The sequence below is a fragment of the Ammospiza caudacuta genome, chromosome 14 (assembly GCF_027887145.1).
Source record: "Ammospiza caudacuta isolate bAmmCau1 chromosome 14, bAmmCau1.pri, whole genome shotgun sequence".
Classification (NCBI taxonomy): domain Eukaryota; kingdom Metazoa; phylum Chordata; class Aves; order Passeriformes; family Passerellidae; genus Ammospiza; species Ammospiza caudacuta.
In genome coordinates this window covers 18,465,007-18,481,133 of record NC_080606.1, presented here as the reverse complement: position 1 = coordinate 18,481,133, position 16,127 = coordinate 18,465,007, and the positions used below count along the sequence as shown (strand labels likewise).

The window sequence follows — 16,127 nt, the reverse complement described above, 5'->3', positions numbered from 1 at the left end:
CCTTCCTGAGGTGAGTACTTACGGATTTGGCAGTTGCAGAAATGTACTGGACAACCATCTCACGTTTGGTGCTCAGGTCTTTGTCTCGTAAAGGAGCTTTACGTTCCTCGTTCAGGTTCATGTCCTCCTGAAAACACCACACCACACAACATCAGGAACACAGCTCAGGATTTTCAGTAGTCTTTGTTCTTTTAAAGCTACTTTTGTTAAACAATTAATTTTCAAACAAACAGAAGTTACTTTTTCCTGTTTATCTGTGTGTGTTTGATTTTGCCCTACATGATTTTCCCATTTAAATCTGTCACCTCAAGTGTTCATTGTTTTTGAGACTTACCCAAAATCTAAACTGAATCAAAGGGAGTTAACATCTGTAAAATTTGGCTCAGTAAATCTAGAGGACAAGCACAACAATTCTACATCTCAAGTTGTTGCAGAAGTGTCAACTCTTGAGATGTTCCTGTGTTTGCAGTGAATTCTCATCACAGTGGACACCATTCCTGCACTATCTAATCAAAGGCTGTTATTACATGGATTAGTAGCTTGTGGAAAGGATAGAGCTGAAACTGTTCCAACTGATGTATTTAAAACAAGCCTAAAAGTCAAAATGCTCTGCTAGATTAAATCTATTAGGACACTTCTTTTAACTCGGTAACTGATTAACTACAATGCAGTCATTAGCAGTCATGACTAGGCTTGCCATTAAAAGTCAAAGGAATTTCAGACTGGCACCTCAGAGCAGTCAATGCTCTGCAATCACTGCTGGTGAGCAGCCTTGTCACAGAACTTCAGTGTGTGTGAGACAGACCCATTGTCTGCTTCAATTGCCATTCCTTGGAAAAGTTAAAAACTAATCCCTTAACAAGCAAATCAAGCAAGAGTTAATTAACACTTATCCAATCCTTCAAAAGACATTCACAGCTCCACTGAACAGAGCAGAGCTACCCAGTGGAACAGGACAGTTCTCCCCACACCACATCTTACCATCATTTTTTCAAAGAGATCCATAACTTCTTTCTCTGATAAGTTCATGCAGCGCTCATCAACAAGTGCCTGGGCATGTGGGATCTCACTGATGGAAGGCTGGGAGTCAATGGGATGCTGAATGAGAGGCTTCTCCTTCTTCACAGCTGATTTCCTGAAGCTTGTGATTCTGTCACGCTGCAAAAACATCCCAAATTAAGCAGAAATAGAAAGAGAAAAGCAGCCAATTGGATGGCAGCAAGGCACGTTTTTAGTTAATTCAAGCAGCAAAGTTAAACTGAACTGTAAGTAAATATTTGAGTGTTTTTAGAGATTACTTTGCACAGAAAGACAATAACATATAAGGTAAACTCATGACAAGTCACATGCAAAAGGGATTTAAATAATTCTCACTGATCCAAAATTGCACCAGCTAGGTGAAACTCCTAGCATTTCAAAGTCTTCAGCTCATTTCCTCCCATTACTAATTACTGAGACAGTGAAGAAATATGGTACCACAAAGGTAATGTCCACTGTCCCTTCACCCGAAGGGCTACAAGTCTTTGGAGGACAACTGAAAAAGGCAGCGTGGGGAAGGAGGTACTCACAAGTTCATCAGGCTTATAAAACATCCTGCTGAAGTAAAATAAAGTTGGTAGAGGCATTAATGCTCCAAGCACAGCTCCTAAGCCCTTGAAGAGTTTTTGAGGAGGAACTGGTGGCATTAGTGCTGAGCTTGAGGAAGGCAGTGCAGGGTTGCTCCCACAGCAGCAGCGCCAGGGTTAACACACGGCCAGGCACTGCCAGGGCTCTGGGTTAGGGCTGACACCAAGCCCCTCTCCTGGGCTGCAGGCATGCTCAGTTATGGGTTAATGTTGGAAACAACCAGCACCTTCCTTATAAGGCCATTTCTTTTGCATTTATAACATAGAACTCTATTCTGAAAAAAGTCTGAATTTTTTGATTTAATATCTTTATTTTTATATATATACATATATATGTTCAATTTGAGAACATCATGTATACAGCAATTTTCCTCAAAGAACTGTTTGCATCCACAAACACTCCTGTATTTGTTTCAGACACTCAACAGCCTTATGAAGATGTGCTTTCATCTAACAGCAGCTTATGTAGGGTTACCAGGATCACTCAGAGCAGTCATCTCCTCCAAAACTTGTAAACAAAATTTATATTGGCTACAACAAAACAACCTCTCTGAGGTCTGAAATGTCTGATGGACACAGACTTGGTTTGCAAAAGTTTTGATTCATTTCAGATTAGTGAATCCAGAGTGGAGACACTAGAGTGAGAGCTGTGGAGTATGGAGAAGAAAGATTATTTTTCTGTTGCTTTGTTTATGTTTATTCATTTTTGTTGTTATTGTTGAAATCCTATGAGATGACCTTAAATCTCTGAAGGAAAGTGTCCCTAGATAAGCTGCATTCCCTTTGAACTTCTTTTGAAATTTTTTTTGAGGTTTTCTCCCTTAGATATTTTTATATTTGTGGACAGAAGCACAATACCTATAAGGATACAGTTAATGTCTTTGACAAAGCAAGAACATAACTTTAATCCATTTTCTACCTTATTAGAATATTTTAAATTACACTTAAAATTAAGGCATAGCCTGGTGAAAAGCCAAGGATATGACAGTGCCTGAAATGCAGTTTTATATTGACCATTCAACGGTCACAAAAAGTCATTTAAGACCCAATTGCACCACACTTCATCTGTTTCTAATGTAACTTATTAACACCAGATTTGTTCAATTAGATTGCACCGGTGAGATCACTGGAAAGACACAAAGAAATCTCCTGTGTGATTTCCAGGCACCATTTCCTCATTTCAGATGTGCAGACAATCATTAACTAAAGAACCAGTCTGGCTTTATTTTGTATATATATAATACAAGGCGGTAATTTTAATGAAATAAATTTTCTGAAAAAATATTTGGAACCAGTTTCAAAGAATTCAGCTTTATCAAGCTGGTGCTACTGAGCACACACTTGTTCCTTGGCACTCAGTGGGCAGTTATTACCCAAAACGGTTCCACTTCAATGTGGCAACCAGCTTTGAAGGGGCACTGCAGCCCATTTACTGGTTAAGAGAAGGTCAAAAGAAATAACACTTCAGCTGTTGAGCAACAGTTTCAACATAGCCGCAGTATTACTGAAGTATTTCAAATGTGCTTAAGGAAGTTTCTCCAAATAGAAATCATGATTAATCTTCTTCAACTGAAGCCAAAAATTAAGATCTTTAGGAATAGTCACTCAACTTTCTGAAATCTAATGTTTAATATCCTTATAAGAATGTTATTTTGTCCACAACATTGAGTAAAGTAGCATGCAGCGTGGAGTTACCATTGCAAATTAAGATGCTACAAAGACCTTACCACATCATCTGCCAAAGTTTTTATTTGAATATTCTATTAAAAAAACAAAAAACAACACACACAAATCAAAGAAAAAAAGACAGTGTTACCTACTGCTTCAGAATAAAGGAGTCTATTTCATGCAATTTAACATTAAAAAGCATTTGAAATTTCACTACGGGTTCTAAAAAACTGCAGGCAAATGGACAAGAAATGTCCATTTTTTCTGTGAAAAAGCAAGCTCGCGTCCCATCGTGTAAGGTTTTCTGTGAGCTGTTTAGGTGGCCTGGAAAGGCCCAGGGATGGCCTTGGAGAGCCGATGCTTCAAAGGACGAGGAGAGACTTCTGATCTTGTCTCGGTCTCGGTGTTTATTAATTGTTTATCTAAAAGATTTTCTTTCAGCCCGACAGAGGTCTGCACAGCAAGTCAGCCATGGGCACACTGCGAGCCCCCGGGGCGGTCACTTATCTTTATACCCGAAGTTACGTGTACAATATTTATCATTTCTCCCCAATACCTTCTACCCTTATTAACCGGTGCACTTTTAGTAATGACCAATCCCCAAGTGCCACCACCACCACAGAAGATGGAGGCCAAGAAGAAGAAGAAGAAGGACAGGACACGCCCCAATTCCTCCATCTTACTTCTTTAGACCCCCCTGTACCAAAATCCTAAACCCTGTGTTTTACACTTTAACTAACTTATCCCTTCACCATTCACCCAGTGAATTCCTCCCAGTCCTCATACAGGCGTCGTCTCCTGTGTAGGATCAAAGTCCAGCCACCAGACACTTCTGGCAACATTCCAGCACTCCCGAGCCCCCCAAGGGTGGTCTCGGCCTCTCTGCACCTCCATCCTGAGGTGCTGAGATCCCACACCATCGCACCCTATCCTGTGGCTGTGGAATTGATGCAGCCGAGGCCCCAGAGCGAGGTGCCCAAAGGAGCAGCCCGGGCTCCCACAACAAACCCCGACCGCGCGGGGCCAGCAGAGCGTCAGCAGCACCCGGGGCTGCGAGCTCAGAGCTCAGCTCTGCCCAGGCTGTGCCCGCAGCCCGGCAGCCTCTGCCAGCTGCGCTGGGCACCGAGTCACGGCAGCCCGGAGAGGAACTGGCTCGAGTCGCTGAAGTGATGATGCACAAACCACCCTCCCTCCCTCCCTCCCTTGTCACTTCTTCCTGAGCAGGAAAATCCTGCTGACAGCAATCGCCAGCGTTACGTTTTGATTCGTGGCCAAAAACGCCACCCATACTGCACACCAATATCAGCGGTCATTATTGAGGAAACATTTGGTTCGTGAACCTTGCTCACGCTGCTGACACAAAGCAGCCATGAAAGGAGTTCAGGTCTGGACCTCATGGGGGACAGAATTTCAGAAGCATTCAGAAATCCACGGGACAGTGGAGAGGACTGACCCCAGCTCACAGGTCAGTCCCCACTCATTCCCTCCCAGCAGGATCATGGAGCCAATCAGAAGTACAAAAGCAAGAAACACTTGATGGGTGAGCTATAAAGATAATGTAATAATGATGGGAATAAAGAAAATAAATTAAAAAGCCATCATTTGGCACCAGCAGGCCAATGTGTACCCAGTTTCTGAGCACCTGATGATTTGGTAAACTGCTCCTCCCTGCCCTGCAGCCCTGCCTTTACTGCCCAGCAGGATGTAAAACGTTTGGGAATGTCTTTGGTCACTGTGGATGAGCTGTCCCAGCTGTGTCCCCACCTCCAGGCCACCCACCCTGCTCCTGGAGGGAGCTGACAAGAAGCAGAAATCCTGCAGACTGGGAAGGGCTGTTCAGCAAGAGCTGAAGCACTGGGGTGTTCTTTCTCTCTGTGCTGTTTTGGTCACAAATGTGACACAGCACCAGATGGGCTGTTCTGAACCAGCTCCACCTGATCCTGACACACATCTGCACATCCAGATGGTGACACCAACCCTTCACCTTCCAAATTGCCACATCTTAACACCCTTCCTTACACCTCTGCTGTATTTCCCTCACCTGGGCTTATAATTCATAAATATGGAATTTATCATCTTGAAATCAAAGCTAAGGTGTGCACTTACCACTGTGGTAAATAAACCTTTTAATTGAGACTGCAGAGAAAAATGAAGTAAAGCCTGACCCTGTTTTTAATAAAGAGACAGCCAGGCAAGCAAGAAGTTCTGAAACTCCACATACATTTTAGGAACTACTTGTATGAGAACATTTTTTCCCCTTCTCATTTAAGTACTGTCAATCTCTGCCAGAAGCTGGAACAGGATCATCTACCCCATCTCTACACTTATATTGCATTTGTCACTCAAACTCCTCTGGGCAAAGTACAGAACACTAAAACAAGATAGCACACTGCATTTTTTCAGACCCAGATTTCCTTCTGGTGCACAACTCCACTGCTGCCAGCAGCCACTCGAGATAAGCAGCACATCCAACAGGTAGCAGAGACACTGCAAGGAGCTGCAGGCAAAGCCAAGGCACTTCTGTACCCACAGATCCTCACAGCATTTGACAATCTCTTGTGCTAGCAAAGAAATTGCACTTCCAGGCTGATTTCAGAACATAACCCAAAAGTAGTTTACCTCCCTAGAAGGAAATTTAAGATATTGTAGATTCTGTAGTCCTCCAGCATTATTCTTTCTGCCATCTATGAGGCAGCCAGAGCAACACAAGACAGAAAAATCTGCACTTTCCTGGCTTGTTACAGACACTGAGTCCCTGTCTGCAGGAGCAGCCCAAGGGAAAAGGCTTCACAAAAATCCCTGGGGAAACATTTGCAGATAAGGGATATCAAATTAACATTTATATCTAAAATACATATACAATTTAAGGCAGCTGTAGATCATCTCTCTCCTAGTTAAAATATCAACACAAAGCACAGAATTTCTTCAGCTTCTATACCAGAGAACTATCTCCTACTCACTTAGTTCTGTACTTAGAAGATCGAAGTGATAGAGCTTCTCCTTTCCAGTCCATCAACAGTTAATATCATTTTCTAGTCCCTCTTCCCAGTCTGAGTTTACTCTGTGCATCTGGCTACTTTTATAAGCACAGACAGATCATGACAGAAAATCACACAAAAATAATAACATATACTAATCCACCTGCACCAGACAATTCTTTATCTCAAAAGGTCTCAGCCAAGTTAATATTCAGAGTAATTGAAATCTTGCACATGAGAACAGTAGAAAGATATTTGTGGATCACTACATTTCCTGATGCAGAAATCAGTGCTTCCTCATGCAAACAATGCAGGCTACAGCAGCAACAACATCACATTCACAGAATTCAATTACTTGAGATGACTGCACCAACTTTTAATACAAAATTCACAGCAAGTTTACTTTTTTATATCTTTTCCTAACTTGTGTTTTAATAAAACCTTCCAAATCACTTAAGCTGACCATGAGTTGTACACTGAGGTGCATTTACATGGACTGATTGTTTTTAAGTATTACTTTCTCATGTTCTCAATTGTTATGCTCAGGAGTCTCAGTCTCACCACAAAAATCAAATCAGCAGTACAGTAACTCCCAGATCACCACGTGCAGAATGAACAATGATCAGCTGGGGAACTTCTAAACCTAACAGCAATTTTCACTTTACTGCCCAGGAAAGTGTGGTGTGCTGGAACACCCATTCCTGCAGCCGGGCTGCAAGCTCAGGGAACAGCTCCCACTAAAGATCATTTTCTAGGGGCAGCAACCAGAAACTTGACCTTCTCTCAGCTTTCATGAGGTTTTATTTATTTTTTTTTTAACTGAGCTGATATTGCTATTTTCTAAAATTTACCTCAACTTCAACACCTGCAAAAGCCATGGTAAAGCCCCACTCAAGGACAAGAGCTTTTAATTTGCATACAAGCAGGAAAGGAATAACTTCCCACAAGAACACCTGAACCCAAGGAGTTTAAAGGGACAAACCCCAGCCTGGTTAATATTTGAAGTACAAAAAGTTGTCTGCATCTTGAATCTAGGTCTTAGTCACAAAATAGAATTCACTCCTACAACCTCTGTTCTTCAGCTCAGAGAATGAATAATGTTCCCATTAGACAATTTAACCATCTGTTAACATACTCAGTTTTGGAATTAAATCTGAAAAGGCACCTAGGAAATGGTGAAAAGATACTCAAGCTATAAAAGCTGATGTGCAGAAACCAGGACTACACACTCATTAGGCCTTTCAAGATCCTTTACCCATGATGAAGTATACCTGACATTTTGTGAATTATACTTTTGCTAATTTTATGACTAATATTTGTTTTAGGATAATATTTTTCACACTTTGAGGAGCATTCACCATGCTTTCAGAAAATCCTTGAAATGACTGTTGTAATCCATCTGCTTCCTCCAAAACACTTGAATTGAGCAATACCAATGGTTTTGTTACTATTGTTGTACATTTACATTTGGGCTATATGACACCATATGGAAAAAATCTTGTTTGCCTTGCAGCTGCTTGCTTCACAAGCTCCTTGAATGTGCATTATTCAATGTTTTAAATGAAGTCTTAACCTAGAGCTGAGCATGGAGGGACACATGGGCTGCCCAAATGCAAAAGTGCTGGCATGCCTGAGTCAGGGCAGGATGGCACCACCTCCCCCAGGGAAGCTGCCAGCTTTGCCCACTTTCTGCACTTTTTCCCCAGGAGAATGACCATCCACAGATGAGCAATGCTCCAGAAATAAATTTGATAATTCCTCGTCCTAAATAAAGCCCGAGGGTCAGCCAGGCTGGTAAATCATTAACAGCAGAGGGCACCAATCCTTAATCACCTGCTGGGAGATGCCTCAGCACTGCTCCCAAACAGAAGGGAGGGAACAGATGCCAGAGGATGGGGATCATATCAGACACTCCCCTCACAAACACCAGGGGCTGAGGTTTGTCAAGAAGCAAATGAATTGAGAAACGGGAAAAAAAAAAATCACTGTAAACAAACAGTCAGTTTCATCAGCTTTGTAACTGAAGACACAAAAGGAGTTGAGGAAAATACCTGAACTATATATATATATAGAAAATTTGAAGCTCAAACTGCCATCACTGTTTTGAAAAGTTTGTTTCAGACAAGGTTTTCTTGGTGCTCATTGATAAGTAAGCTTTAAAAACAGAAGAAAACTATAAGCTTTTTCCAAAAGCTGCAGTTTATGTCAGTCTAAGCCAACAAAACTGCTGGGTGTGAGACACAGGACAAGGCTGGCAGCAGGACACCCAGACCAGGTTAGACTGATCTGAGACACCTGCCAGTGCAGAGGCAAATTGAGTCCTGGCATTTCCCAGAGCCACAGCTGAAATCCAAACACTTGCCATCAGCAGCTGTACCAGACAAGGGCTCACATCCCTGCTCCCCAGGCAGAGCCAGGAGCTGGGCCCTGCTCTGCTCCCTGGGCACCCTGCACAGCAGGAAGGTGCATTGTGGAGGCGCAGCAGCTTTTCATTAGAGACAGCATCATCTTCACAGCACAACAACACAGGCTCTCCTCAGGATGCTCTACAGCTTCTACATTCCTCACTTCAAACTATCAACACAGCTTGCTGTTAAAACTTCTGCAAATTAGACTTTGGAAAGAGCAAAGTTGCTTTCCTGCAAAACAGGACCACACTCAGCACTGGATCTCTGCTGCCTCCTTTTCAAAAATGTGGTTCACTTGAGCTTTGAGTTTTTAAGCAATTTGGTTTTTTTTCTTTTTTGGTATAATGTTATGGTGAAGTGCTTTTGAAATATTCTGGAAGAGTTAAACTGGAAAAACTGCGTCAAAACAATTCCTGACACAGTAAGTGCAGACTTTATCTCAATTTTATATTGAGATACAAGCAGTGGGATGGAGCTCTTTGCTTCCATGCCAGGGGCAGCACACAGCAGTATTTCTGACAGCAATACTTGGTGTGCACTGAGTTGCTGCTCCCTGCTCTGGCCCTCCTGGGTGCAGGTGCTCATTGGGACACTGGGGAGCTGCTGGGCTGAGTGGGAGCTGGTGCACAGCTCTGAGTGGGTCATGGAGAGGGGTGAGAGCAGGACTCCTTTTGTGCCTCACCTCCTCAAGAGACACCTTTTCATCATGACAAGAGTCACCTTTGCCCTGACTGAGCTGCAATCCTAGTTTTTACCCTTTTAACACTATCACACACCTTGAACCTGAAATTAATCTTTTGTTGTAACCTAAGTATTTTCTCTCAAGAGGAGCAAACTTGACTTGACAGAGTTGGTTTGAAATTATCTTAAAAACTGAAGCAGAAACTGCTTTGAGAAATTTCTTCACTCTAATACTTAAAGACATTTTTTCATTTCAGCTTACTTGCTTCCTCTCTGACAGTGTGCATAGGACAGCCCAATAGCCCTGCAAGGGGCAGGCTCAGCTTCTCTAAACTTCTCTTGCTGTTCTGTGCAGAGAGGGATTTGGTAAGATTTTTCACTGCGTGCTGGTGGTTGTGTAGAACATCTCTCGCTCTTGTGGGTACATTAAACACTGAAATAAGTGTCAGACTCCATTTGGATTTTTCCTACAAAACCATTTGAGAAGTTAAGCTGGCAGAATGCATCTGTTGGGAGAGGACTGACACTTAAAGCAGAACACCCACAGCAAGCTGCAGGAGCTTCACTGGATACTGGGCAGTTCCTGGAAAATGGAATAGATTGCCTTTGATAGGCTCTGAGAAAGTGAAAACATGTGTATCTGCTTTGTTTGGGTTGTTTTGTAAGTAGTAAGAAAATCCAACCAACCAAACCACAGCCCACAAACAAGCTGGCAGCACAAGGGGTGCAGGGAGCCAAAGGAGCTGCAATTCCTTGTGAAGAACATTCATTTGTCTGTACTCAGCAGACTTGGAACATGGTCCCAGGGATCATGTCAACAACTTCTTAGAATAATGTTGTCTGTCTTCCAAGACAGACCTACAAGTAAAGGGCAAGTACTTAATCAGAGCAGTATTTGATCTCTGCATTACAATAAGCTGGTGGTAAAGCCCCTTTTTTCTCCCTTAATAATAAATGATGTGATACTAAAGCCTGGAAAAATGAGTAGTGCTGCTGCTATAGCAGGGAACTCTGGCTTTGCCTCACAGAACTGAAATTCAAGATTAAATAACTTCCACAGGCATGGACCACAATGTACTCAACAGGCAAAGAGTATTGGGTTGAACAATGTACAGCTGCTGTGTCACACTCCAGGTCTTCCTGCTCTCTTCCCTATTCTTTCCTGTTTGTAACAGCATCCTCAGAAGAATATTTGTCCTTTGGGGAAGTAGGAAATGAAGCACATGTGAACAGAGAGGAATTACATTGTACTTCATAATGAGGAATCCCATGGTGTCACTTGACTTCAGTACAGGTGAGGGTCCCTATTAAGAAGAAACTGGAATTCACGACAATTAGAGAAACTTGTCATATTATGGAGAATCTGTTATTTTCTGCTAAAAGAGATCTAAGAGAGATAAGCAAAAAAAAAAAAATAAGGTTTACTTAATATTATGTGTTCAATGTGCTTTGGCTACTCCAGAACACTTACATGAATCTTATAAAGGTTTTTCACAAAACAACTCTTTTGAAACATCAAATGTTAACTGATGGGAATACTGCTTATCTTAGAAGGCATTCAGGAATTAGTCTGAATCACAGAACAGTATAAACCAACCTTAATGGATTTAGGAAGCCTGTCCTATCCACCCAAGCTTTGCCTGAAGTTCAAATATGAATGCATATTAAAAATGAAAATTGCCTTTTTGGTTTTCAGGCAGAACCTTCACCAAACCTCTGCTGCACTCTTCACCTTTCCAGTTTGGGAACATCACCACCAAGCTCCAATAAACTGGAGGATGAAAACAAAACTCAGTGCTGTGAGTTTGTCACTGTACCATTCCCTTCAGTGTGCACAAATCAGATAAAGTCACAGCGCAGCTCCCAGGAGGGGCAGGGCCAGCCTGAGTGATGGCAGAGGGCTCAGCTCCTGTGGCACTGTGCAACTTGGCCCAACAATTCAAACATGCATGGCACCAGTGCATATTCCCAGCCTGATGTGCTCTGTCTTCTTCCTTCTTTATGGAAATTCTCCCCTGTTCTAATACAGCTGGGACACACAACCACTTCAACTCTCATTAACTGTCAAGTTCTCACCTCCTCCTGTACTCACACAATTACAAATGCAAACATCCAGCTCAGCTCCATTATGAAACCAAAGTACTTCAGAAGTTACTCAAATTTAACAGACAAAAATAATTCACAGCAAGAGAAAGAACACAAAGAACCAAAATGCAGACAAGGAAACAGAAAACTTTCTACTGCACAAGAATTAACAGCTTGTATTCTGTTATTAGGGGCTAGAATCCAATGAATCTCATGTTGCCTTTGTGTTTGTTCCTGACAAAGCCACACTCCTTAAAAATACTGAAGCACAGGCACCCTTAAAGGCCATTATAACAACCATCATTAGCTCCTACCATATTAAGGAGGAGTAATGAACTGCAGAACTAACATTTCTCCTGACCAAGTACTCATTTTGGCTTGTTCCACCATCCCTGAGCCCAAACTGAATTTCTACAGAGCCACTGTGAACACATAATAACCAACTAAATGTGACAAAAATGTGTCCACGGGGACATTGAAGGTCTCAGGTTATTTCCTCTCACCTTCACACCTGCACACATAGCATGGAGCAGTTTGTTCCTGTGACTCCAGCCAGGACAAAGTCATTAATGTTACACCAGCTAGTCCTGAGCCAAGAACCAGGCTGTGTCCCTCAAAGCAACCTGCACCCACCAATGCTGCAATTCCCGCAGCCTTTGGAACCTAAAATTACAGCTGCTGCTCTCCTGGCTGAAGAGCAACAGTCCTGCAGCACCAGGGCTTCAGATTCTACACCACTATTCCCAGGATATTTTAATTTTTTTTTATTTAGAAACTTATTCTAAACTGCAAGGTAGCAGCACTCAAAGTTCCACAGTCCTCAAGCAAGTTCTTATGTATTTATTCTGACTCAAAGGGACAAACTAAATGTGTTCATGGGGCCTTGTTATAAAAAGAAAAGTTCATATTTCCACTATAAACAGGGCAGCAGTGTGTTTATATTTACACACACAAAAATCACTAAATACAACTCAGTACCTTTTCCAGTGACATTGTTTTCAATCAGTCACTTTTACAGTAACATTTTCAGCCTTTGAAACAAGTTTAAACTGTTTCAAATTGAGAGTATTTCTAGTAACACTATGCAAAGAACACGTGCAGGCAGCAGACACATCAGACATTGACCACATTCACCATTTTCCCCAATACCCTCCTGCCTGCCATGATTTCCCTGAGGATCACTCAAAGGAAAGGAGCCTGACAAGAAGGCTGCCTGCCACAAGCACCACCCCAGCTCTGCCCTGCCCTCACTCTCCCCAGAGTTTGCTGTTTCCACGGGAGGAGCCTGTGTCCATTAGAAACTCCTCAGAACAACCCTGCCTTACACAACACACAAGGTGTGGTGCCACCACACTCTGCACTACACCTTCAGGCCAAATATTACCACACCCAGGTGAACCAACAACCTTCAGGAGCTGTAGCACACCATAAAATTCCCATGTGTGGCTTGTTCCAGAACTGAACTTCCAAGGTATTTCTCCATTTCTATAAATCAGAGGAGTCCATGGTTTAGATCATGATGTATATCACATTATTATTTCACTGCCACAGCAGATCCTTCTCAGATCTGTGCTGCTATCACATCATGTCCAGGTGATCAGGAGAGGAGGGCTGAAAAGCAGACACAATTCCATGGAACTGGTGGATGAACTTTAGACAGATTCATCCAACAGGAGGAGTTTAATGTGCCATAATTCCAGTCTCATTGGTTCTAGCAAATAATCAGAGAAGAGCAAATAGCACAGGGATGGTTCTGACAGGTTCATTTCAGGACCTTGTCTGTCCCACTGCCACACAAAACTGATGTCAGCAGAGCACCAAGGGGAGCAGGGAGTGCTGCTCCCTAAAAAAGCCAGTTCTTGACCTGGCACCCCCTTCTGCCACCCATTTATTGTTACCAGGTAGAACACATTTGCCTTGCAGGCTGTGTTAGTGCTACCTCTGTCACACAGCATCCCACCTATCTGCCTGGGACAAGCCACAGGTACAGGTGGGAATCCTTGGGCTGCTCACTCCTCCAATGCTGCAGCAAAAAGCCACTCACAAGATTTGAAGATCTGTTCGATACAAAACCAATATGCAAGTTTGAGACGAGTTACCTTTGTCTACCTGCAGCCTTATCAATTGCTACACAAATACTAAAGAAGGTTTTTCAATTATTTCAATCTCCCAAAATTATGTGTTCTACCACCATAGCTGATTTTAAGAAAAAAACCCTTATTTCCTCCTAAACAAAGTTACCGCATTATTGCTTTTTGGTAAGGAATAATGATATAAAAGCTTCAAGCAACTGCTAAAATCACTCATTTGAGTAATCTCCTAACTTCTTGTGCTTCAAGGTTGAACAAGCAAAGTGATGAAGAACAAACTGAAATTGAGAGTTGCTCCAGCAGCAGCTGACATTGCTTGTTGTACTCTCAATTTGGACAAGGATGAAAAGAAGCAGAGGGAGGTTATTAGCCATTACTGCTTTACTGTTTACTCCCAGAGAACTGCAAATGATGCAGAAAACATGAAGTCATCTTGTAGCCCACTCCAAGGGGAGAGGCAGATCTTTTCCTTCTGCTGGGCCACCAGCAATCCCAAGTGTGGGACACCAGAACCAAAGTTCACCCTGGCACACGGAACATCCAGCACCAGCTGCCTGCAGCCCCAGCCAGCACCACCTCCACCTGCTGTGCCCACTGCCAGCTCTCACAGCTGCCTTTCACCCAGCCTGGCGGAATCTGCTCTGTTTGCAAAGCTTCCTGTAGGTTCACAAGTGCTCTACAGCTTTGTCTCACAAGGAGTCGTTCAGGAAGTTTAATTACCACAGATAGGCTTATCACTGTCTCTATCACCTCGCACGGTGTCAACAGCAATTCCCATTGCAGGCTCCAGCATTTACCTAAACATCAGCACCAAGCCAGCCCTACCCTCCATGCAGCGCCTGACCAGGACAACTCCAAGCAACAGAAGTTCCAGAAGACATTAATTTTACTTTTCAGTAATGGTTGTACCCTTGATAACTTCTGTCCTGGTTCAGGGCAAATTTGGGAGAAAAACTGTGTGCTGCTTCTTCGCCCCTTTGCTCTCAGAACCAGCCTTAAAGGTGCACAATTATTTCTGGGTTAGACAGACCAGCATCCTAAAGTCACCCCAGGACAGCTTCACTTGCTGGAATATCCTGATTTCAGCTAATTATCCCAAGACTCTCTTAGAACACAAGCATTTTGGTGCACCTTTTCCTCACACGTACACTTGAAACAAGAACTCTCTGCAGGCATGCACAGCTCTCACTCAGAGACACTGTGATTTCAAATGTAAGACATTTGATTTGATTGCCAAAATTCTCTGCTCAACCTGACTCATAGTTCACGTATGCAGTGCACAGCTATCTAAAGGAGTCATGCAAGAAGAACACAGTTTGGTTTTTTTTTTGGTGGGCCCTGCAGCACACAGTCTGTCTGACAGGGATTGATAGGCACAACTTAAATCACTCCACTCATGCACTGATATGGGTGGTGCAGCACAGCTGGGAAACCTCTCCCAAGCACACTCAGCTTACTTCTGTTTTAAAGTGACTTCATAAAAACTTTTATCCCACTGTTTGATGCCAGGTTATGGCACATTAGTCAGAATGTTGAGTTCCTAGCTTTTCTCAAAGCTCACATGGTTTAAAAGACTTCAGTGTTAAGCACAAACAATTTCTGCTTTTAAAACAAAATATGAGATGCTCCTTGGGTGAATCACCAAATCCTCTTGTTCTCCAATTAAAGGAGCTCTCTCTTCCCCCTAACAATTTGTTCTGCAAGTTATTTACACAACATCTTCCTCCTAATCTGATTCTAAAGGCCACATCACACTCAGAAGGCAGCCCCTTTCAGAAATGTGGTCTGTAGGAAGTGGAGAATCCTGCACTGAACAGCTCCCACACAGACCTGGAGGGAGCCTGGGGGTACAGCAGTGAGTGTGAGCATGTCCTGGCCACCACGTGCTTCTGCTAATCCTACAGTGACATGAGATGTTTACTGGAATTAATAACACCCCCCAAAACCACTGGCCATGGTAATTTCCAGTTAGGCAGTGCTCTACCACTCCCAGAGCACCCAAACCCTGTTACAGCACCTCTTCTCCAGTGCTGACTCACAGAACCACAGTTTGAAAGGATCTCACTCTTCTCAGGGCAGCTCAAAAAGCAGGGTCACCCACCAAATCCACATCACCACGCTAAAGATTCTGTCCAGGTTCAGAACTTGAAAAGCTCCAACAACAGTGATCTCAGTGTCTCTGACCAACAAATACTTGATCACCCTTCAAATCATCTCCCCCCTTTTAGCCTCCTCTCCAGCTCCTTTTTATGACCTCTGTCTCCCCTTCTTCTGCCATGAACTTTTGTCAAAAGTCTGGCTTCAACTTCTCCACCACAAAGATGCTCAACTTTCCAGGCCCTTGGTAAGCTACCCCAGCTCTGTAAACCAGAGCTGACACCCTCAAGCACTCCCATTTCCTAGGTCCCTGACAGAATTATCTCTTTCCCATGTGACTGAAGTGTGGAGGAGAGCAAAGAACATCTGAGTTAAGCATTAACCAACAGAGGAATCCCAGCAATCTCCCTGACAACCTTAGAGTGTTTGCCCTAGCAGAACAGGCATGCTTTAACACAAGCAACTTAGGATGTTGCCAAACCCATGAGCTGCTCT

General features: G+C 43.0%; 1 protein-coding gene across 3 annotated transcripts in view; it reads right to left on the bottom strand.

Annotated features, from left to right (window-relative positions):
* DIAPH2 (diaphanous related formin 2) overlaps positions 1-16,127 on the bottom strand; it is a 171,055-nt gene that overhangs the window by 151,524 nt on the left and 3,404 nt on the right. For 2 of the 3 annotated variants that reach the window (XM_058814153.1, XM_058814154.1), the window contains exons 2-4: positions 3,353-3,385; positions 982-1,158; positions 23-127 (exon numbers count right to left, since the gene is read on the bottom strand). In XM_058814153.1, coding sequence (XP_058670136.1) covers positions 23-127; positions 982-1,158; positions 3,353-3,385 — 315 coding nt within the window. The remainder of the gene's footprint in view (positions 1-22; positions 128-981; positions 1,159-3,352; positions 3,386-16,127) is intronic. The other variant, XM_058814155.1, reaches the window with a different exon arrangement.